Genomic DNA, 26,281 nt, shown 5'->3' on the forward strand with positions numbered 1-26,281 from the left:
GTTTTAAATATCATGCAAGTATAAATAAATGCATACATTGTTTTAAATATCATGCAAGTATAAATAAATGCATACATTGTTTAATCACCTTTCACAAATTGGACTAGCAAAACATTTTCGTTTTTTCTCATGAAATGTGAATCAAATCCTGAAGACATTATGACTCTAATGGTTGCACATGTTCACTGAGATTTTGGTGAAAAAAATGAAGTTGTTCAAAAGTTTAAACGAATACATATATAGACGCCAGGAATGAAAATATTTGAATTCTTTACAGAATGATATAAGATTGTTATTGACAATTTGTAAGGGTCAACAGTTTTTAGAACAGAATGTAATCATCAGCATTCCCCAGATGTAACACAGACTGTATGTTCTAGAACCAATTATTGATTAATTGGTGTATTGGTGTGTGTCCTGAACTATTTGATTTCACTTTTTTTTTCAATAAGGTTGTATGTGTATATCAACATTTTACACTGGCTTTTAAATATAAATATTAAATAACTAACTCTTCTACCCCCCCCCCAATTTAGTTCAGTGTGTGGACCCTTAATGTTTAAAGGGGTAATCAAGAATTCCTTATCTTAATTGGAGACACAAAATTCTGCTGACTTTGACCAAATTTTGCTCAGCATTCACCATGCTGTTTAGTATTTAGTGTTGAATTACAGTGGAGACCACATACATGTATATATTTATTAGACATTCTTCTGTCACAAAATACATATGATACTATCAATATGAACAAATGTATGACAGGCATGCAGACAAATTGTAAAAATTTCAACAGGTTAAATAACTCTGTCTTAAGGGTCAACATGCTCATCAATTGAACAAAATACTACTCCCTGGGCAGGTTCATTGTTTCTCAGGAGCTGACCATTAGAAGGGAAGGGGATCTACTTTTGCCAGCAGCAATGTTGCTTTAAAAATATTTACTTTGTTTTGCTAAATCAAATTATTTTTACTTTCCAAAATGATGTACATCTAATAATGGACACTCTCAAACACATTTTTTTTATTTTTGTGCAATATATATGACTACTAGTATTTTAGGGCCTCGCTATAAAGCTTGTCTGATGCATTACAGCTGGATAAATGGTATCCCAGTAGCAGTTAAGATGTGATGAAAAAAACCTGACAGCGATTTGAATCATAGTTGAACGCCTCAGCACTTATGAAATGACTAATACCTAGAATGTACAAAGATGTCACATTCCACATAAATATCCTAATTATACGCTTCATTATACACATAAATTGAAAATGATCAATGTATTAAAATTTACAATTACTAATTATTTTTAAATCAGATGATTTATAGTGAGTTCATAAATAACAAGCACTTAGACAACAATGTTTCAAACATACATGTCATATTATACATTCCTCTGTACCTTTGTATTGTCATATGTAACAATGTTAAACTGATTAACTTCAATTTGAGTATAGCCTCCCATAGTGTATTATACAGAATGCTGCGACCAATTCTACCAAGTGGTTATTGAATTAGGCAATAATTCAAATAATGTAGATAAAACATGCAATTATTTGCCTTTAATGATTGGAATGAAATAATGCATACCTAAGGACATAGTTTTAATGAAATACACTTTTATAGATCTATCCAGCCAGGCTTTATGTCAATACACAAGTATATTATATCCATTACCAATTAACTATTACATGTATAATTAACAAACTAGACCTCATTGAGCCTGGTAAAAAGTAACTACATATATAGTGGTCATTATTGTATCTGTTACAAAGTAATTACTAATATAGTGGTCATTATTGTATCTGGTACAAAGTAATTACTAATATAGTGGTCATTATTGTATCTGGTACCAAGTAATTACTAATATAGTGGTCATTATTGTACCTGGTACAAAGTAATTACTAATATAGTGGTCATTATTGTATCTGGTACAAAGTAATTACTAATATAGTGGTCATTATTGTATCTGGTACAAAGTAATTACTAATATAGTGGTCATTATTGTACCTGGTACCAAGTAACTACTAATATAGTGGTCATTATTGTACCTGGTACCACATAATTACTAATATAGTGGTCATTATTGTACCTGGCACCAAGTAATTACTAATATAGTGGTCATTATTGTACCTGGTACCAAGTAATTACTAATATAGTGGTCATTATTGTACCTGGTACCAAGTAACTACTAATATAGTGGTCATTATTGTACCTGGTACCAAGTAACTACTAATATAGTGGTCATTATTGTACCTGGTACCAAGTAACTACTAATATAGTGGTCATTATTGTACCTGGTACCAAGTAATTACTAATATAGTGGTCATTATTGTACCTGGTACCAAGTAATTACTAATATAGTGGTCATTATTGTACCTGGTACCAAGTAATTACTAATATAGTGGTCATTATTGTACCTGGTACCAAGTAATTACTAATATAGTGGTCATTATTGTACCTGGTACCAAGTAATTACTAATATAGTGGTCATTATTGTATCTGGTACCAAGTAATTACTAATATAGTGGTCATTATTGTACCTGGTACCAAGTAATTACTAATATAGTGGTCATTATTGTACCTGGTACCAAGTAATTACTAATATAGTGGTCATTATTGTACCTGGTACCAAGTAATTACTAATATAGTGGTCATTATTGTATCTGGTACAAAGTAATTACTAATATAGTGGTCATTATTGTACCTGGTACCAAGTAATTACTAATATAGTGGTCATTATTGTACCTGGTACCAAGTAATTACTAATCTAGTGGTCATTATTGTACCTGGCACCAAGTAATTACTAATATAGTGGTCATTATTGTACCTGATACCAAGTAATTACTAATATAATGGTCATTATTGTATCTGGTACCAAGTAATTACTAATATAGTGGTCATTATTGTATCTGGTACCAAGTAATTACTAATATAGTGGTCATTATTGTATCTGGTACAAAGTAATTACTAATATAGTGGTCATTATTGTATCTAGTACAAAGTAATTACTAATATAGTGGTCATTATTGTATCTGGTACAAAGTAATTACTAATATAGTGGTCATTATTGTATCTGGTACCAAGTAATTACTAATATAGTGGTCATCATTGTACCTGGTACCAAGTAATTACTAATATAATGGTCATTATTGTATCTGGTACAAAGTAACTACTAATATAGTGGTCATTATTGTATCTGGTACAAAGTAATTACTAATATAGTGGTCATTATTGTATCTGGTACAAAGTAATTACCAATATAGTGGTCATTATTGTACCTGGTACCAAGTAACTACTAATATAGTGGCCATTATTGTATCTGGTACCAAGTAATTACTAATATAGTGGTCATTATTGTACCTGGTACCAAGTAATTACTAATATAGTGGTCATTATTGTATCTGGTACAAAGTAATTACTAATATAGTGGTCATTATTGTATCTGGTACAAAGTAATTACTAATATAGTGGTCATTATTGTATCTGGTACAAAGTAATTACTAATATAGTGGTCATTATTGTACCTGGTACCAAGTAATTACTAATATAGTGGTCATTATTGTACCTGGTACCAAGTAATTACTAATATAGTGGTCATTATTGTACCTGGTACCAAGTAATTACTAATATAGTGGTCATTATTGTACCTGGTACCAAGTAATTACTAATATAGTGGTCATTATTGTATCTGGTACAAAGTAATTACTAATATAGTGGTCATTATTGTACCTGGTACCAAGTAACTACTAATATAGTGGTCATTATTGTACCTGGTACCAAGTAATTACTAATATAGTGGTCATTATTGTACCTGGCACCAAGTAATTACTAATATAGTGGTCATTATTGTATCTGGTACAAAGTAATTACTAATATACATGTAGTGGTCATTATTGTACCTGGTACAAAGTAATTACTAATATAGTGCTCATTATTGTATCTGGTACAAAGTAATTACTAATATAGTGCTCATTATTGTATCTGGTACAAAGTAACTACAGGTACTAATAAACTGGTCATTACTGTATCTGGTACTAAAGTGGTCAATATTGTCATTATTACAAAACAAACAAATCTAGGAACATATGGACCAATCATAAAAGCAATTGAGTTAATGGTTTTCAAAAATAGGTTGTTTGAAAAAAAGTTGACCTTGGACATGGGACGACAACAATGTTGATCGACATTCATCTAAACAAACAGTTCCTTCAGTCATCGAAGATGACAGCAGAGCTAAAATGTTAAATCAATGCTCATGACATTTTCAGGAGAGGTTGTTTTTTTACACAAGAATGAACCAATTAAATTTTTGAAGAGATGAATCTAGATGCCAAGGAAACCTTAATTTTCGGGAATGATTTTTCATTTGTAACTTAAAAAGTTAATCTATTCCGGATGGAGAATCTGGTTTAAATGTCATTTATATAATCTCAACTTTTGTTACATGTCTTGCACTAACAATTTCATTTAATATTCAAAGAATATATCATGACAACTTTTATACCATAATATTAGATGGCATATGTTAACTCCAGCAAATTTAAATAAAAATTGAACACAAAATTCTTGTCAAACATCGAAAATCATGAGCAATGACCTCACTTGAACTTAATAGAATTAACTAAAAACTTAAACAATCACTCAAATCTGTGGGCTATAAAGTTAGAAACATTACTCAAGGTCCTACAGGTTATACTGCCCATGGTAAGAGTCAACTAAGGAGTCAGATTACTTTTTATCTAGCCATCTATGAGCTCTATAAAACAATTATTGTATGGTATATACTGATACTTAAGTCGCAGCTTAAACACACATAGCTGTCAAAGATTAAAGCTACAGATACATAGTCTGGCTGCCAAATGTACTCTATATGAATAACGTTTCATATACACTTTGTGCTATAATCCGGTCATTGTGCAAGACTGACCTCATGATCTCTAAGAAGCTTGGTTAAAAAAAAGGTACTTTATAATAAATTGCACTTTTTGATCTACTCCATATATCACAGGTTGTTGTTTTTTTTATTTATCTATTACTCTCTAATGCATAGGTGTTCAATTAGTAAAAAAAAAATGATTTTATAATTCTTTCGACAAAAATTATTATGACTAGTAACATAGATGATGATATATTAAACCAACCACAAAATTAAGGTATTTTTATTTCCCTTCTGGCTGAAACAATACACTGTGTACAACACCAAATCCAAGACGAAAATACTGAAATTACACAAAATATGGGTATATATAACTAATTCCTCTAGCTCTGACACTCAATTTTTTTTACAGAGACATTCTCCACAGAGAATGTGGTTCAGGTTTCAAGCCGGATGTTCATGCCAGGTCAATTAAAGCCACTCCACTCCACTCCACTCCACTCCAACATGGCTTGTCACGTCTTGCCAGGCCAGGCAGTTTGACTTTGTAGGATATTCACCTCGATTGTCTGGCATATCTTCAGATGTTATTACATCTATAGCAGTACTTAGTAACTATAGTGCCTGAAGTATTATCCTGATATGACATCATATTAGGCATATCTTGAAAGATATATTGAATTGGATTCTGGTCATTCATGCATGAAATCACCTAAAGTGTTATGACCTAAAGTGAACCTCAATCAACCAATCAAAGCAACCAACCAAGACACAGTATGTAAATACTAGTAGTCACTTTCAGTAACACACTGAAGTTCAACTCAACTGTGAACTGATAAACAAAACTTTTCAAAAAGAGAGTTAATCTCTTATTTTCAACTTTCAAATGAAAGTGTCCTGCTGTGATAATTTTCAAAATACAAAGCGACAACAAAAATAAGTCTACCACTCAGCAAACATACATATGATATGCCACTGAGTAACATTCATTTCACCTTTACTGAGTTCTAAGATTGAATAGCTATAATCAAGGACAACCACTGTGACATTCATTCTTATTGTATGCGGCAATGTACGAATTACATGGCCGTGCAGTTTACACCATTGAATGAAGCAAGTGAAATCACTATGGCTTCTCCAATCAATTGTTACTGGCACTGTGCGTGGCACAGGAAGAATTATAAATTAAGTTAAATTGTTGATTACACCGACATGTGGCATACGAATGAGCAGGGAACCTACTCTAAGGTGTGGTAATATTCTATTGGGGGGGGTGTGTGTTTGGAAAGTATTTGCAATGAAAATATTTCACTTTTACAGTACTGCTTTCAGAAGAGCTGTTTACACATACACAACAACTAATTTATATAACAATATTTACCAAATGTTTTATTAAAATCCAATCAGAAGCTGGTTGATATGCGTACATCTATGCGCAGACTGGGTTAACCTTTCCAGGAACATGTATTCATTTGCAGTGACGTCACAGCAATCGTTCTGATTTGTCAATGGCAGTTTAATAATTTATAAATGTTTTATGTTTATAAACTGTAAATTTTGTAAATAGCTATTCTGAAACACTGTACAATAGTACATATTAAGTCGCCAGAAATCTAAAAGGAAAGTACAGAATAAATTTTGCAAAAAAAATCTGTCCAAACTTAATATAGTGTCTGCAACTTCAGCCATCCCTGAACATAATTAAGGTGACTGACCCAATCTGATTAAAATCTGATGTATTGTAAGGCGTGTATTTTATTTTATATATTTACTTTACTTTTACTATTTTTTTTCAATTAATTTGCATTTTTTATGTTTTTTGTTACGTACTTGTGATTTGGTATATTTTTAACTATTGCCTGGTTTTGGCATTCGCAATTACCAAAACTTTAAAAAACTATCAACAAAAAAATTATAGAATAAAATAAAATAATATTCAACAACAAGGGGACATTCAGATGAATACAAGCTTCAAATCAAAAATTGTATTAAAAAATATGATTTATGCATTTTTATAACTTTTTCAATCAAATAGTCACTAGTATATAATAAACAGTTACAAATATTGCATTATATCATACACCCATTGTGCAATATTTGTTCTCTCTCTCTCTCCATTTTACTCACTCAGGCCAGACTTTTTTTAGGGGCCCAAGCCTGTAGGGCGTGGCCCCTATTCTTATTGTTCGGTTTTTAGGGGCCCAAGCCTGAAGGGCGAGGCCCCTATTCTTTTTTCTTTCTTCTTTCTTTCTTCCGTAACTTTTTTCGTCAAGCCGTTTGAGAAAACTGCTGAACTTAATAGTCTGAAAATGCTCTATACTTATAGTCATTAATGTGAACTGGTGCAACATGCTTTCAGAATTTCGATTGGTCAATTAGTTTGGCAGCCATATTGGATTGAAATAAAACCGGAAGTGGCTGTTTGACCACTTTCTGAGGGTCTAGGCGTCTAGATTTTTTTATGGTATATAGTACAACTCATGTGTAATAAATATCAGCAATAAAAACTTTAGCGGTCATGTGACTTTTCCCGCCATTTTGTTTTTCCTAAAAACGGCAAAAAACACTTAAAAATCTTCTTCTTCAGAACTACCAAGCAGAATGCACTCATATGTAGTATTTAGCTTCTTTATATGAATCCCATTTATGTTTGAAAAAATGTTTACGATTGGTCACGTGGTTTGGCCACCATTTTGGATTTCTTCTAAACAGGAAGTAGTTTTTTACTCTGGCAACACTTGAGGGAGTATTTTCAATTTTGCTTCATGGCATCTGTGTATCAAGCCCTTTCAGAAACCTAAAAAAAAATTCAGATCAGTCACATGGTTTGGCCGCCATTTTGGATTTTAAGCAAAATTGACCAAAAGTTTGGGTATTTGTTTCTCAGAGACGATTCAACCAATCTACTAGACGTTTCTATATTTACCATGCCTGGCCTTAGCTGCATACGAGAAAAATAATATTACTTTGATCAGTCACGTGGTTTGGCCGCCATCTTGGATTTTGTGAAAATAGAAATTATGCAACTACATGTTTTGTATTAGTCTGATTTCTTTCAAATTTTGTATGTGCATTTGTGTCATCAGATGCATAATTTTGACCCAATAGCACACTGTTAGGCCTCGTGGCTGGGCACCCATGGGGTGGGGGCTTCTAACCTCATTAATATGCATAACTGTTATAACTCAAGCACTGTTGTAGTTAGGATGATGAATCCTGTGTTATTATGACAACGTTGAACAAGAGATTCGATTAAAATAACAAATGACCATATATGGTCATGTGAGCTCATTAATATGCATAACTGTCATATCTCAAACACTGTTGCAGTTAGGAAGTGGAATCCTGTGTTATTATGACAACATTGAACAAAAGATTTGATTAAAATAACAGATGACCATATATAGTCACGTGAGCTCATTAATATGCGTAATCGTTATATCTCAAACACTGTTGCAGTTAGGAAGATGAATCCTGTGTCATTATGACAACAGTGAACAAGAGATTTGATTAAAATAACAGATAACCATATATGGTCATGTGAACTCATTAATATGCATAACCATTATATCTAAAACACTGTCGCAGTTAGGAAGATAAATCCTGTGTCATTATGACAACAATGAACAAGAGATTTGATTAAAATAACAGATAACCATATATGGTCATGTGAACTCATTAATATGCATAGCAGTCATATCTAAAACACTGTCGCAGTTAGGAAGATGAATCCTGTGTTATTATGACAACAGTGAACAAGAGATTTGATTAAAATAACAGATGACCATATATGGTCATGTGAACTCATTAATATGCATAACCATTATATCTTAAACACTGTTGCAGTTAGGAAGATGAATCCTGTGTTATTATGACAACAGTGAACAAGAAATTTGATTAAAATAACAGATGACCATATATGGTCATGTGAACTCATTAATATGCAAAGCAGTCATATCTAAAACACAGTTGCAGAGCAGGACATGTAACTCGTGTCACTATGAAGACATTGAATGAAAGATGTAACTGACATTAGAAATGGCTATATATGATTATGTAATCTCATTATTGTGCATAAGAACATGGCTCATTATATATCCTGAAAACCATATTTCAATAACCAAACGAGGTAAATACATGGTACCAACTTCATTTCGACCTCATGTTACTGATAATACAATCTACCTGCAGCTGATTGTCTGACATGTGACCTCATTAATCATGAAACAGAATCTTATCAGCTTGGGCCCCGGTGACGCCGCTTGCGGCTTTAATTTCTTCTTCTTTAGGGGCCCAAGCCCGAAGGGCGAGGCCCCTATTCTTATTGTCCGGTTTTTTCTTCTTTCTTTCTTTCTTTCTTTCTTCCGTAACTTTTTTCGTCAAGTCGTTTGGGAAAACTGCTGAACGGAATGGTCTGATAATGCTCTATACTGATAGTCAATAATGTGAACTGGTGCAACATGCTTTCAGTATTTCGATTGGTCAATTAGTTTGGCAGCCATATTGGATTGAAATAAAACCGGAAGTGGCTGTTTGACCACTTTCTGAGGGTCTAGGCGTCTAGATTTTTTTATGGTATATAGTACAACTCATATGTAATAGATATCAGCAATAAAAACTTTAGCGGTCACGTGACTTTTCTCGCCATTTTGTTTTTCCTAAAAACGGCAAAAAACACTTGAAAATCTTCTTTTTCAGAACCACCTAGCAGAATGCTCTCATATGTTGTATTTAGCTTCTATATATGAATCCCATTTACGTTTGAAAAAATGTTTACGATTGGTCACGTGGTTTGGCCACCATTTTGGATTTCTTCTAAACAGGAAGTAGTTTTTTACTCTGGCAACACTTGAGGGAATATTTTCAATTTTGCTTCATGGCATCTGTGTATCAAGCCCTTTCAGAAACCTAAAAAAAATTTCAGATCAGTCACATGGTTTGGCCGCCATTTTGGATTTTAAGCAAAATTGACCAAAAGTTTGGGTATTTGTTTCTCAGAGACGATTCAACCAATCTACTAGATGTTTTTATATTTACCATGCCTGGCCTTAGCTGCATACGAGAAAAATAATATTATTTTGATCAGTCACGTGGTTTGGCCGCCATCTTGGATTTTGTGAAAATAGAAATTATGCAACTACATGTTTTGTATTAGTCTGATTTCTTTCAAATTTTGTATGTGCATTTGTGTCATCAGATGCATCATTTTGCCCCAATAGCACACTGTTAGGCCACGTGGCTGGGCACCCATGGGGTGGGGGCTTCTAACCTCATTAATATGCATAACTGTTATAACTCAAGCACTGTTGTAGTTAGGATGATGAATCCTGTGTTATTATGACAACCTTGAACAAGAGATTCGATTAAAATAACAAATGACCATATATGGTCATGTGAGCTCATTAATATGCATAACTGTCATATCTCAAACACTGTTGCAGTTAGGAAGTGGAATCCTGTGTTATTATGACAACATTGAACAAAAGATTTGATTAAAATAACAGATGACCATATATAGTCATGTGAGCTCATTAATATGCGTAATCGTTATATCTCAAACACTGTTGCAGTTAGGAAGATGAATCCTGTGTCATTATGACAACAGTGAACAAGAGATTTGATTAAAATAACAGATAACCATATATGGTCATGTGAACTCATTAATATGCATAACCATTATATCTTAAACACTGTCGCAGTTAGGAAGATGAATCCTGTGTCATTATGACAACAGTGAACAAGAGATTTGATTAAATAATAGATAACCATATATGGTCATGTGAACTCATTAATATGCATAACCATTATATCTTAAACACTGTTGCAGTTAGGAAGATGAATCCTGTGTTCTTATGACAACAGTGAACAAGAGATTTGATTAAAATAACAGATGACCATATATGGTCATGTGAACTCATTAATATGCATAGCAGTCATATCTGAAACACTGTCACAGAGCAGGACATGTAACTAGTGTCATTATGAAGACATTGAATGAAAGATGTAACTGACATTAGAAATGGCTATATATGATTATGTAATCTCATTATTGTGCATAAGAACATGGCTCATTATATATCCTGAAAACCATATTTTGATAACCAAACCAAGTAAATACATGGTACCAACTTCATTTTGACCTCATGTTACTGATAATACAAGCTACCTGATTGTCTAACATGTGACCTCATTAATTATGAAACAGAATCTTGTCAGCTTGGGCCCCGGTGACGCCGCTTGCGGCTTTAATTAGGGGCCCAAGCCCGAAGGGCTAGGCCCCTATTGTTATTGTTCAGTTTTTTCTTCTTTCTTTCTTTCTTCCGTAACTTTTTTCGTCAAGCCGTTTGAGAAAACCGCTGAAGAGAATGGTCTGATAATGCTGTATACTGATAGTCCCTAATGTGAACTGGTGCAACATGCTTTTAGAATTTTGATTGGTCAATTAGTTTGGCAGCCATATTGGATTGAAGTTAAACAGGAAGTGGGTATTTAACCACTTTCTGGGGGTCTAGGCGATCAGGGTTTTTTATGGCATATAGTACAACTCATGTGTAATAGATATATGAAAAAAAATTCTAAACGTAAACCTCAACTTTTTCCGCCATGTTTTTTCTCCCCAAAACGGGAAAAAACGCTTGAAAATCTTCTTCTTCAGAACCACCAAGCGAAATGCTCCCATATATAGTATTTAGCTTCAATATACAAAGCACATTTAAGTTTGAAAAAATTGTTATGATTGGTCACATGGTTTGGCCGCCATTTTGGATTTCTTCTAGACAGGAAGTAATTTTTTTTTATCAAGCTACAATTATGTGACCATTTTCTAATCAGCTAAATTGCAGCTTTATAATGACCTATTTCAGATATCGAAGAAAAAATTCAGATAAGTCGCATGGTTTGGCCGCCATCTTGGATTTTAGGCAAAATTGACCAACATTTTGGACATTTGTTTCTCAGAGGTGCTTCAACCGATCAACTAGATACGTTGTATGTCAGATGTATGGCCATAGGTCCATTTGAAAAAAATAATATATTTTTGATCAGTCACGTGGTTTGGCTGCCATCTTGGATTTTAGATAAAAATGACCAAAAGTTTGGCCATTTGTTTCTCAAAGGTGCTTTAACCTATCAACTAGATATGTTGTATATATTATGTTTGGCCATTGCTCCATTTGAAACAAATGATATAGTTTTGATCAGTCACATGGTTTGGCCGCCATCTTGGATTTCAAATAAAAATGACCAAAAGTTTGGGCATTTGTTTCTTTAAGCTGCTTCAACCGATCTACTAGATGTTTTCATTAATAATATGTCTGGCCATAGCTCCACATGAGAAAAATAATATAATTTTGATCAGTCACATGATTTAGCCGCCATCTTGGATATTGTGCAAACAGAAATTGTTCAATTACATGTGTTGTATTGGTCCGATTGGAATAAAATTTTATACGTGTATTCTACTCTTTAGATACATTCTTTCCCCTGAATGGCATATGGCTAGGTCATGTGGCTACGCACCCATGGGGTGGGGGTGGGGGCTTCTAACCTCATTAGTATGCATAACTGCTATATCTCAAGCACTGTTGTAGTTAGGAAGATGTAACCTGCGCTATTATGATGACGTTAAACAAGACATTTGACTAAAATAACAGAAGACCATATATGGTCATGTGAACTCATTAATATGCATAACCATTATATCTCAAACACTGTTGCAGTTAGGAAGATGAAACTTGTGTTATTATGATGATGTTGAACAAGAAATGTGATTAAAATAACAGATGACCATATATGGTCCTGTGAGCTCATTAATATGCATAACTGTCATATCTGTAACACTGTTACAGAACAGGATATGTAACTTATACCATAATGAAGGCATCAAACAAACCTCATTATTATCCATAAACACATGGCTAATTATATATTTTGAAAACCATATCTTAATAACCAGACCAGGTAAATACATGCAACTAACTGCATCTGTACTTAATGTAATTGTTCATTCAAACTTCCTGGTCTACATTATTAAGATGATGAGCTCTTACTAAAATAAAAGATGACCATATATGGTCACGTGAACTCATTAATATGCATAACTGTCATATCTGAAACACTGTTGCAAAACGGGACATGCAACCAGTGCCATAATGAAGTAATCAAACAAAAGACTAATATAAAAGAATACCATATATGACATTGTAACCTCAATAATATGCATAAGCACATGGCTCCTTATATATTCTAAAAACCATATCTCATTACCAAACCAGGTAAATAGAAGGCACATCAACCTCAAGGTACAAATCATTCAAAGTACCTTAATGGCAATTCGGTGACCACTTTAATGACGAAATTCGTCCGATAGCTTGGGCCCCGGTGACGCCGCTTGCGGCTTTAATTCATCTTCTTCTTTCTTCCGTAACTTTTTTCGTCAAGCCGTCTGAGAAAACTGCTGAACGGAATGGTCTGATAATGCTCTATACTGATAGTCCCTAATGTGAACTGGTGCAACATGCTTTCAGAATTTTGATTGGCCAATTAGTTTGGCAGCCATATTGGATTGAAATAAAACCGGAAGTGGCTGTTTGACCACTTTCTGAGGGTCTAGGCGTCTAGATTTTTTTATGGTATATAGTACAACTCATGTGTAATAAATATCAGCAATAAAAACTTTAGCGGTCATGTGACTTTTCCCGCCATTTTGTTTTTCCTAAAAACGGCAAAAAACACTTAAAAATCTTCTTCTTCAGAAGCACCAAGCAGAATGCTCTCATATGTAGTATTTAGCTTCTATATATGAATCCCATTTACGTTTGAAAAAATGTTTACGATTGGTCACGCGGTTTGGCCACCATTTTGGATTTCTTCTAAACAGGAAGTAGTTTTTTACACTGGCAACACTTAAGGGAATATTTTCAATTTTGCTTCATGGCATCTGTGTATCAAGCCCTTTCAGAAACCTAAAAAAAAGTTCAGATCAGTCACATGGTTTGGCCGCCATTTTGGATTTTAAGCAAAATTGACCAAAAGTTTGGGTATTTGTTTCTCAGAGACGATTCAACCAATCTACTAGATTTTTTTATATTTACAATGCCTGCCCTTAGCTGCATACGAGAAAAATAATATTATTTTGATCAGTCACGTGGTTTGGCCGCCATCTTGGATTTTGTGAAAATACAAATTATGCAACTACATGTTTTGTATTAGTCTGATTTCTTTCAAATTTTGTATGTGCATTTGTGTCATCAGATGCATCATTTTACCCCAATAGCACACTGTTAGGCCACGTGGCTGGGCACCCATGGGGTGGGGGCTTCTAACATCATTAATATGCATAACTGTTATAACTCAAGCACTGTTGTAGTTAGGATGATGAATCCTGTGTTATTATGACAACGTTGAACAAGAGATTCGATTAAAATAACAAATGACCATATATGGTCATGTGAGCTCATTAATATGCATAACTGTCATATCTCAAACACTTGCAGTTAGGAAGTGGAATCCTGTGTTATTATGACAACATTGAACAAAAGATTTGATTAAAATAACAGATGACCATATATAGTCATGCGAGCTCATTAATATGCGTAATCGTTATATCTCAAACACTGTTGCAGTTAGGAAGATGAATCCTGTGTCATTATGACAACGTTGAACAAGAGATTTGATTAAAATAACAAATGACCATTTTTATGGTCATGTGAGCTCATTAATATGCATAACTGTCATATCTCAAACACTGTTGTAGTTAGGAAGATGAATCCTGTGTTATTATGACAACGTTGAACAAGAGATTTGATTAAAATAACAGATGACCATATATGGTCATGTGAACTCATTAATATGCATAACCATTATATCTTAAACACTTGCAGTTAGGAAGATGAATCCTGTGTTATTATGACAACAGTGAACAAGAGATTTGATTAAAATAACAGATGACTATATATGGTCATGTGTACTCATTAATATGCATAGCAGTCATATCTGAAACACTGTCGCAGAGCAGAACATGTAACTAGTGTCATTATGAAGACATTGAATGAAAGATGTAACTGACATTAGAAATGGCTATATATGATTATGTAATCTCATTATTGTGCATAAGTACATGGCTCATTATATATCCTGAAAACCATATTTCGATAACCAAAGCAGGTAAATACATGGTACCAACTTCATTTCGACCTCATGTTACTGATAATACAAGCTACCTGATTGTCTAACATGTGACTTCATTAATTATGAAACAGAATTTTGTCAGCTTGGGCCCCGGTGACGCCGCTTGCGGCTTTAATTATTCCTTGTTTCTCGAGTTTTTATAAGGCAATTTTTTTCAGGAGGGCGAACAAAAATGAAAAAAATGTTATTCCATGTATAACCTTGTTTCTCCTCTGCAAGAGACTTCAATACTTTCATCATGATACTCCCGCGAAAATGCAACTTGGGTTTGTTATGCAGCGGGCAGGAAAAAAATGAAGATAAAAATATTTTTTTAGCAATTTTTTTTATATTTCATTTTCAGCTCCTGTTCATTCGGCGGGTTCGCGAAACAAGGTATAATAAAAGTCTGGCCTCATCCACCCCATTTAAAATGTGTAATACCTTATCCACAAGACAATTAAATACTACTTTTTATATTTCCACTCTTTCATAACAAGAAAAAGGAAAACTTACAGTCTATTGTTTGTGTTTGGGGTGTTTATTCGCAGTAACCTAGCTTTTGTCCCTTATACACCTGCGTAATATTTTATTTTATTGAAAAAAAACACCCCCCCCAAAACAAAAAAAAACCAAGCAACTCTAATGACTACTACACTGAGTTGTTGTTAGCATAAAAATACAATGATTGTTGACATGGTGCAGGTGGTTTTTAATTCAAACCAGGGTCTCATGGTCAAATGAAAACATTGATAGGGAAAGACACAAATTAGTTCACTCAATTGGTTCAATTCACTCTTCCTGAAGTTGCCCTTCATCACACCACATGGACCGTGGCCGTACATACAACATGTTACATATTAATGACGGAAGACATTGGTTCCAGATTTATTTTAGGGTAGAACTATTTGAGCTTTTGTGATACGAAATGTTACCAGTACAGAGACACCCTGAAATCAAATGGACCCGCCCTCAATTCAAATCATCGTACACAGCGTCGTCTGTTCCGGACCAGGCATACAGGAACACAGTGCACAGTAGTAACATACACACTCATATATATATAGATAGTGTTACAATAATTGATGTTGTGATGATAAATACACTCTGCACTTGACGACATGATCGATCAGACGATTAAAGTTCATACCAAACCTAAAGTACTACCTACTAGCACGTCGTCAACTTACCGACGGTTTTGTGAATGTCGAAGTCTTCGAGTTTATACTGACGTTCGCCTTCGTCGTTAGCTATCGGTTCCGGTGGTGGCAGCTCCTTTATCTTATTCCGTTTTGCCGATTTCCCTCGAATCCTTGAAGCTGCCATCTTTCATGGAAAGTAAATAAGTCACGAACATAAACAAAGTTTCATTCAAATTTGGTCCGATTCACATCGTTGGTCCCGGGCCCATTAAAGTCGCCGTTGTGGGATCCGATCACATCGCCGAATACACTCTGTACAATTGACACTTCACACGTTTATCACTGCGTCTTTCAGGTTAACCGCCACTCCTTTTAGCGATTAATAGACCATGAAAATATTACGTATGACCGCCACTCCCAACAGCGTGTTCGCACCGCAGTGAAGGTCACCACTCTAAAAGTTCTCACATTCAGCAGTCAATGACCATGTGTACATACTAGTATACGAAAGATAAGCGCACCGCCAGCTTTGAAAATCTCTCGATAGCACGACTATATCGGTTCTTGGTGAAATAAATATCCCTTAACTTTATTTTTTCAAATATTTAGTTTACGTTTTGCGATACAGACTGACAATACAGCAATATTTGACGCAATTATGATCAGAATTGTTTTGATGAAAGTAAAACTGTGAGGGCGCAATTGCGTGAGATTTGCTTTGAAGTTGGCCTTTAGCTGAAACCATTATTCATCTTAAGACACATTCAGCTAAATTGGATTAAAACACAAACAGTTATTATTAATTAAGTCTTCAGTATGTATTACATAAATCAATTAGATATGAATATTCTTAGTAGTAATGCATGAGCCATTGAGAGCATGAATATACATATATATAAAACTTTTATTCAGAAAACTTTACAAATGTCCAATTTCAAATAAACACTGCACATCAATAGACTTGTTGACTGAGTCTGTTACTGGGTCTATAGTTAATATTGTTTTGAACTTGAATTAAAATTGTCTAAAAATTACAATTGAAAGGCGCTACTGAAATCACATATGGCAAGTGACGGGGTAACTATATATCCATAATAAATGTGTATGCTGAAATTCAAAGCAGGGTTCAGAAATAAATACTCTGGCAGCAGATTTTGTTGCAGTGCTATGAAATTATATATTAAAAATAGAAAGCTATAATTTAAAAATACCCAGAAATTTTCTAAATTTCGATATGACAGTAAATACGTTAAATCCTTAGATGTGAAATATTCAGAATGCAATTTTAAACATGTTCATTGTTGGTTCCTTTTACATGGTGATAACTATGAATATTGTTAGTCACAATACTAGTTGACTCAGATTAAAATTAAAAATGGTTAAAAAATGAAATAGAGGTAGGCTTCAGCCTCAAACAAACATTTGGTTAACTGAAATGTAGAGGCTGTTTATCTGCAATAGGATTAGAAGTATTTATTTTCAAGCTTGATTTTGACCCCCCCCCCCCCTCTCCAAACATGCAAGAACCACTTCATGCCAAATTATAAGAGGGAATTCAATGTCAAGATCAATTTGCCCAATAACATTTTAAAGACCTGTGGGAAGTTATTATTTGTACATTTTTTTGAGCAAATCATTTTCAAATCATAGAAACCAATCAAAACTGTCATTATAAACTGCTTTCTAGATATATTTCATTTGGATAAGATGTGCTCTGAATTGGTTGTCAAATCCAACCAGAGAAGAGCTGCCTCATTCATATGTAATTTGTTGGCCATATATATTTTAAAAAAATCCTTCCCTGTCTGGGCAAACAACATAATGCTTCCAGATGAGAGCTTCATAAATGTAGGAGAATGAAATTTACAGTTTTTGTTTATCACTTTTCATTCTTTAGATATTCATTTCATGAGTCTTTATGTAGTCCACCATCTTGATTCTCCAGCAAAGATTATGACTTAAGTATTACATTATAGCCACTGCAGTGAAAAATGATTTTATCTATAATTTGAGAAATACTGATCCGAATTAGTTTAAATTGTCATTGTTTGTCCTGGAAGGCAAGTCACATTGTTAGGTACCTATGTTTGTCCAAGAAATAATAACCGTCAATACACTTAAAATAAAAAGTGTAAATAGCTCTGGACAGGGCATCCGCCTTTAATATTTCATATTTATTAGCTAAAACAACATCATTTTCACACATTTTAAGTTTTTAGCTCATTGTGGGAGGATTGTTCACAAAGCTGCATAGTGTGAACGCAACTTTAAGGTTCCAAATAAAATGTTCACAGTGATGACATTTCACAAAAGGCTATCTCATGAGAAGCCATAAAAACCATCAATATTATATCGATCTATATAGAGTACATAAATAAAAAAATATCTTTGAATCCACTCCATACCACGTATAATAAAAATGGTTACTAAATATTTATAAACGTAATATCAACTATTATGAAAAAAGATTAATCTATATTACCACATAAAAGCCAGATTTCCATGGTAATGTTAAACATGTTACAAAGCACACAGATTGCATATGAGAGAAGTGAAACATGACTGTACCATGTAACTGATGGAATACAGATGGACCAACTTTATTTCATTTTTAAGATGTGACACATGTACAGGGATAACTCTATCTATGATAAATCCTTAATATTCTTTCTTCTTCCATGAGAAAATGTGGCAGGAATTTAACATAAAGCCAACACCAGTATGTGAGACATTTATGCAGTCAGGAAAAATTATTATCTAGTTTTTGTATTTTTTGGCAGATTTTTCTTTAATTTGTCCTGTTTCAAGCTGATATTGATGTACAAGTTCATCTTGAAGTGATTGTCTTGTAGGTTGGTATCGACAATACTCCATACTGAATTCTCCTTTCCCTTGTGTCTGGGAACGTAACTCAGTTGAGTATCCAAACATGTCATTCAAAGGAGCCTGTGATCAACAAAACAAAAAAATTGTTAAAAATAAAATCAATTACCGGTATATATATTATTATTTTTCGTTGAATTTATTGAGGATGAAATAAATAGAAAAACAATGATTGTTGGATTCATTTTAAGTTCATTGTTCAGTAGTGTAAATGCTACAATGACCAGAAAAGATACAAATATACCAGAAAAAGTATAGCATATAGTATCTCAGAAAATAATCATTTAATGGAAGCGAAAATATTTAACACAGAGGGCACTGTCTCAATTCACCTTTTATTATGCGGCGACTACTGCTGACAAATTTTCATTCCAAGCCTTGCATGTGGGACCCTAAACTATGAACAATGCAAAAGTGAGGCTTAGAACCAAAATAGTCAGCAATGGCTGCCACTTGATAAAAGCAAATTACGCTATCATAGGTAAAGAGCACATTGCCACTGAGGGAACTTAATTAATTTATGTCATAAGCCAAGGCCACATAGGCTACACTATGCATATATGAAGGCAGTGCCTTAAATTATGTCATATCAACACCAAAGGCACTACCTTAAATTATGTCATATCAACACCAAAAGCACTACCTTAAATTATGTCATATCAACACCAAAAGCACTACCTTAAATTATGTCATATCAACACCAAAGGCCCTGCCTTAAATTATGTGATATCAGCACCAAAGGCACTACCTTAAATTATGTGATATCAGCACCAAAGGCACTACCTTAAATTATGTCATATCAACACCAAAGGCACTACCTTAAATTATGTCATATCAACACCAAAGGCACAAGCTTAAATTATGTCATATCAACACCAAAGGCACTACCTTAAATTATGTCATATCAACACCAAAGGCACTACCTTAAATTATGTCATATCAACACCAAAGGCCATGCCTTAAATTATGTCATATCAACACCAAAGGCACTACCTTAAATTATGTCATATCAACACCAAAAGCACTACCTTAAATTATGTCATATCAACACCAAAGGCCCTGCCTTAAATTATGTCATATCAACACCAAAGGCACTACCTTAAATTTTGTCATATCAACACCAAAGGCCCTGCCTTAAATTATGTCATATCAACACCAAAGCCCCTGCCTTAAATTATGTCATATCAACACCAAAGGCCCTGCCTTAAATTATGTCATATCAACACCAAAGGCCCTGCCTTAAATTATGTCATATCAACACCAAAAGCACTACCTTAAATTATGTCATATCAACACCAAAGGCACTACCTTAAATTATGTCATATCAACATGAAAGGCACTATCTTAAATTATGTCATATCAACACCAAAGGCACTACCTTAAATTATGTCATATCAACACCAAAGGCACTACCTTAAATTATGTCATATCAACACCAAAGGCACTGCCTTAAATTATGTCATATCAACATGAAAGGCCCTGGCTTAAATTATGTCATATCAACATGAAAGGCCCTGGCTTAAATTATGTCATATCAACACCAAAGGCACTACCTTAAATTATGTCATATCAACACCAAAGGCACTACCTTAAATTATGTCATATCAACACCAAAGGCCATGCCTTAAATTATGTCATATCAACACCAAAGGCACTACCTTAAATTATGTCATATCAACACCAAAGACCCTGCCTTAAATTATGTCATATCAACACCAAAGACCCTGCCTTAAATTATGTCATATCAACACCAAAGGCACAAGCTTAAATTATGTGATATCAGCACCAAAGGCACTACCTTAAATTATGTCATATCAACACCAAAGGCACTACCTTAAATTATGTCATATCAACACCAAAAGCACTACCTTAAATTATGTCATATCAACACCAAAGGCCCTGCCTTAAATTATGTCATATCAGCACCAAAGGCACTACCTTAAATTATGTCATATCAACACCAAAGGCACTACCTTAAATTATGTCATATCAACACCAAAGGCACAAGCTTAAATTATGTCATATCAACACCAAAGGCACTACCTTAAATTATGTCATATCAACACCAAAAGCACTACCTTAAATTATGTCATATCAACACCAAAGGCCCTGCCTTAAATTATGTCATATCAACACCAAAAGCACTACCTTAAATTATGTCATATCAACACCAAAGGCACTACCTTAAATTATGTCATATCAACATGAAAGGCACTACCTTAAATTATGTCATATCAACACCAAAGGCACTACCTTAAATTATGTCATATCAACACCAAAGGCACTACCTTAAATTATGTCATATCAACACCAAAGGCACTGTTTCAAATAATGTCATAAGTGAAGACCATTGGCTACATTATGAAACACTGCAAGGGCAAATTATGCCATGAGTGGCTACATTGTCATAGAATTATGCTTCAACTTTGTTCACTGAAGAAAACATCATTTAAGACAGCGCCCTCATTAGTCAGTTGGAAGAAATTTTTTATTTATTCCAAATTATTATTTTTCCAAAGCAATACAAATCAAACAATGGAGACACGGTTTTAACAACTTTAAAATTTGTTTATTTCATACATTGTCAACTCACCTCACAATACAATGTGAAGTAACCCTCACTGGCATCAGTACCGATGATCACAGCGTGTCTTCGATTCACACCTGCTAAAACGGATCCTTGGAATTCTTCTGGTGCATTGATTTCAATCGTCATTATCGGCTCCAATATTTGACATGGAGCATGCATGAAAGCTGTAATTAAAATAATTACATGCAGGATTGAAATCAGAAAAGCAAAATATCTCCTCTACTGGATTAAAAATTGGATCAAATTAAAAATGAACATTGTGCCATGTTTGAAATGATGAGTTGAAGGAACATTGTCGTTATTTTATGAACAAATTTACTCAATGATGATTTATAAGAAAGTGTTCTAAAAACAAATATGTAAATTAACATTCGCCATGGCAGGCCCAATATAATAGTTCAAGAATAACTTACTTTGTTGGACAGCATATTTCCCAGCCAACTGAAATGCCAAATCACTTGAGTCCACTGCATGATGTGCACCGTCTACGAGTTTCATTCGTACACCTGTTATCTGTTGTCCAATGAGATGACCTTTCTCACACGCTTCACGAAAACCTTTCTCCACTGATGCAACATACTGCTTAGGTACGTTTGTACCTACGGTTAAATCTTCAAACTCAAGCTTGGTGTACGAGTCCGCAGGAAGAGGCTAAATTCATAACAAACATGTTACTATAAATGGCATTGTCACTGAAAGTGACTGTAATAAGACTACAAAGTAACCAAGATGATTACCATAATTAAAGGTTATATAATATGTACCAAATTACAACCTACCACGGCAATGGTCACAAACAATCAAAGAATAGCCACCAGTCAATTAAGTTATATTTAGACAAACAATCAAAGAATAGCCACCAGTCAATTAAGTTATATTTAGACAAACAATAAATTGTATCTCTATATCGATTTGTTTTTACTTCACTTAGTTTGATATGGAATTATTTTCAGGATGATGTTGTTTTAAATGTGTTGTTTATTTTCTGCTATCAAAGGTATGAAAGCTTTTTTTTGCCTGAAAATGTTTTCAAAAATGTAAACAAGCAGCCTGTCGGCTGAGATAGCTCCGCTGTTAGCAATACACATGGCAATTAAAGAACCGAAAATATCATTACAAAATGAACAAATTTGAGAGAGGTCCACATGTAGTACCTATATATGTAATATCAAAGCAATTGGACTTGCAGTTTTCAACAAGAAGTCGAAAATATCACTTTTTACCAAAAATGACAAAAATATTCACCAAAATTAGAGAACTAAAGATATCATTACAAAATGAACAAATCTGAGAAAAATCCACATGTAGTACCTATATATGTAATATCAAAGCAATTGGACTTTCGGTTTTTAACAAGAAGTCGAAAATATCACTTTTTACCAAAAATGACAAAAATATTCACCAAAATTAGAGAATTGAAGATATGATCATGAAATGAACAAATCTGAGAGGTCTACCCAAGGTACATATACATCAAGTATCAAAGCATTCAGGCTTGTAGTTTTCAAGAAGAAGTCGAAAAAGTAAAACATTGACACAGACGCCGCCGGACAATCACTCATATGATAAGCTCCACTCGACAAAGTCGACAGCAGAGCTAAAAAGATCATTAAATGTATTATAAAAGACATGAATACAAATATTAGCTATTTGATTCAAAGATCAATGGTTTTTACCAACCTCAAACTCTCCAATAACTTTAGCATACTGCCCAGCACCACCAGTTTGCTTTTTATGTTGATATTCATACCTTTATAACAACCAAACACAAATATAACTAAATAAATTTTAAGATACAGTTGTCAAAAGTTGGACATTGTATGATGTCACTGCTATACATTATGTTACATACAGTATACATAATATGTTACATATAATCAAATGAACGCAAAAAAGGATTACTACATTATCTGATGATAAAATATTCATTCATTAGCAGATATTGATACATTCATATTGCATAGACCCTGAATCTGCATAACATTGATATAGCATAGGTCCTGAATCTAGATAACATTGATATATTGATATCACATAGGCCCTGAATCTGCATAACATTGATAGATTGATATCGTATAGGCCCTGAATCTGCATAACATTGATATCGCATTGGCCCCAAATCTGCACTGATATATATATACATGTATAATCCCAAGATATTTTCTCTTAGGATGCCATCAGCAGACACCAGTGATTATCGTTTTATAACAATCCAAGCTGCATGCAAGGATTGATGCTACTCTGGTAGTAATCATGAATGCCTGCTGACCATAACGTAAAAGATAATATTGTGGGATTATACATTTATAACATGCATATTTACACAGTGTGAAATAGTGAAATAACACCAACTAAAATATATGATTGGGTGCGTATTGTATGCTAATTTTGATAACACTATGGTGTGCATATGCTGTGTTACGATTTTGCTCATTTGTGATATTTGCTCCAAATCGCTGGGATTATTATAAAATTTCAATCGATTTTTTGAAGGGACTGAATAATATTTCTGAAAATACACACATGAGCCACAGTCTGTAGTTACTGGGTCAAATAAAAACTAAGAACTCTGGCAACTTTTAGGCAGCATGTACAATGAGATAGCTCCGCTGTTATCAATGCACATTGCAATTACAGAACAGAAGATATCATTAGAAAATGAACAATATGTATAGTATTAAAGCAATCAGACTTTTTATAACTTTTTATCAAAAATATTAGATAATTAATTAAAATTAGATAATTGAAGAACAAAATCATCACGAACTGAACAAATCTGAGAGGTCTACATGTATGCCTATGTAGTATATATAATATCAAAGCAATTAGACTTGCGGTTTTTAACAAGAAGTCGAAAATATCACTTTTTACCAAAAATGACAAAAATATTCACCAAAATTAGAGAATTAAAGATATCATCACGAAATGAACAAATCTGAGAGAGATCCACATGTAGTACTTACATATGTAATATCTAAGCAATCGGACTTGCGGTTTTTAACAAGAAGTCAAAAATATCACTTTTTACCAAAAATGACAAAAATATTCATCAAAATTAGAGAATTAAAGATATCATCAGAAAATGAACAAATCTGTGAGAGAAGCACCCAAAGTACCTTCCAAGAAAGTTTCACAGCTATACAGTTTGTGGTTTTTAAGAAGTAGTCAAAAATGTAAAGTTGACGACGGCGACGGCGACGATAGACACCGAAGGACAATCGGTAATACTATAAGCTCCGCTCAACTTCGCCGACAGCGGAGCTAAAAAGGCAGTATGTGATGCCCTGTGTTACATCACTTTTTGGTGATACATAAGTCATGCATATGATAATGAGTACTTACGGTACACCTCTAATTAGTGTTTCCCTAAAAGCCACTTTAGGTTTTCCAGTAATTACAGGACAGTTATATTCATTCTTCATTCTCTGTGCGTAAATCTCTAAATGTAATTCACCCATACCTGATACAATGGTCTTAAAGAAGAAACAATACACACATGTAAGGAAAACTGTATGTATGGACACAAAATAAAAATAAAACAGAATGTACTCAAGTAGGCATAGATATGTAAATGACACAAGTATATAATCATTTTATACCCCCGAAAGCATATATTTCAGATATATGTATGCAGTAAAATAAAACAGAGCACATAATACATTTGCTCTATTAGAAGCACATCTCTATTAGAAGAGCACATAAACCATGCTGGGTCATAAATATGTTATTTATTTTGATGTAATCACATGTGCTACTAATAGAGCAAATATAGTATTCCGTATTGTTGCTATAGTTACACACATTAATATAATAACATCATCTAAATCCAGAATTGAATGTATAACTTCATTCATTAGGTGAAGAGTAGACAAATGATTAAGCAGAAAAGAGTTTAAAATTTATAATTGATTTCATTTTGATACCCACAATTTAATACTAAACATAAACTTGATAGTCCTATGAAATAGTAAATCATACTCACTTGATCACCAGATCTATTTATTCAATCTACCCAGTAAACAAAAAAAAGTTTACACACCTCTCTACTTTCTACATCATAATGAACTGTAAATGTTGGATCTTCTTTCGTGAATCTGCCAATGGCTTTACCAAAATTATCAGAATCTTGCTGAAAAAGTATGTGCAAAATGTTATTCCAAATGTAACAGCAAAAATCTCTACAACTTTTACAGTACTCACAGCATTGATAATCTATAAAGCATTTAAAGAAGAATTTGCCTGCTGACATTGTTATATACCATTTATACGAGCCCCATAGAGGTTTTCAGCAGGTGATTAAATTTGGCCACCAAAGTAGTCCATAATTGGCAGTTTCTATACAATCCTATTTTTTCCCCATGTCTAGTGTTGCTGTTCTGAGTTGCCAACTGAGGGCGCTTCATTCATTAGGTCACATTTCTGCAAGTTTGATAGCAAGAAACTGGGTCAGACTTTTCCTGATCTCCAGGATAATGCAATGAAAAAGAAACTGTTACTTGACTCAAAATTAGAAGTCATAAGAAGCATCGCAAATGTCAATTGTCTTTACCTTTTTCTCTGGTCGCATTGACAATGATATAACAGGGTCAGGAACAAACATTGACTCCTGAGAACAAAAAACA

The 26,281-nt window shown here is 33.7% G+C and overlaps 2 protein-coding genes across 3 annotated transcripts in view; both read right to left on the reverse strand.

Annotated features, from left to right (window-relative positions):
- Positions 1-16,646, reverse strand: part of LOC100369010 (cAMP-dependent protein kinase catalytic subunit PRKX-like) — a 133,205-nt gene extending 116,559 nt beyond the window's left edge. Inside the window, exon 1 of the mRNA XM_006825822.3 lies at positions 16,235-16,646. Coding sequence (XP_006825885.1) covers positions 16,235-16,370 — 136 coding nt within the window. The 5' untranslated portion in view covers positions 16,371-16,646. The remainder of the gene's footprint in view (positions 1-16,234) is intronic.
- Positions 16,647-17,072: 426 nt separating this feature from the next.
- The window catches only part of LOC100368706 (elongation factor G, mitochondrial-like), a 47,847-nt gene continuing 38,638 nt past the window's right edge, over positions 17,073-26,281 (reverse strand). For both annotated transcript variants that reach the window (XM_085501956.1, XM_002742232.4), the window contains exons 14-20: positions 26,209-26,265; positions 25,699-25,788; positions 25,002-25,132; positions 23,340-23,409; positions 22,073-22,310; positions 21,663-21,823; positions 17,073-19,132 (exon numbers count right to left, since the gene is read on the reverse strand). In XM_085501956.1, the coding sequence (XP_085358082.1) occupies positions 18,944-19,132; positions 21,663-21,823; positions 22,073-22,310; positions 23,340-23,409; positions 25,002-25,132; positions 25,699-25,788; positions 26,209-26,265 (936 nt within the window). In that variant the 3' untranslated portion in view covers positions 17,073-18,943. The remainder of the gene's footprint in view (positions 19,133-21,662; positions 21,824-22,072; positions 22,311-23,339; positions 23,410-25,001; positions 25,133-25,698; positions 25,789-26,208; positions 26,266-26,281) is intronic.

The sequence above is a fragment of the Saccoglossus kowalevskii genome, chromosome 1, assembly GCF_978046115.1.
Source record: "Saccoglossus kowalevskii chromosome 1, keSacKowa6.1, whole genome shotgun sequence".
NCBI classification, from domain to species: Eukaryota; Metazoa; Hemichordata; class Enteropneusta; family Harrimaniidae; genus Saccoglossus; species Saccoglossus kowalevskii.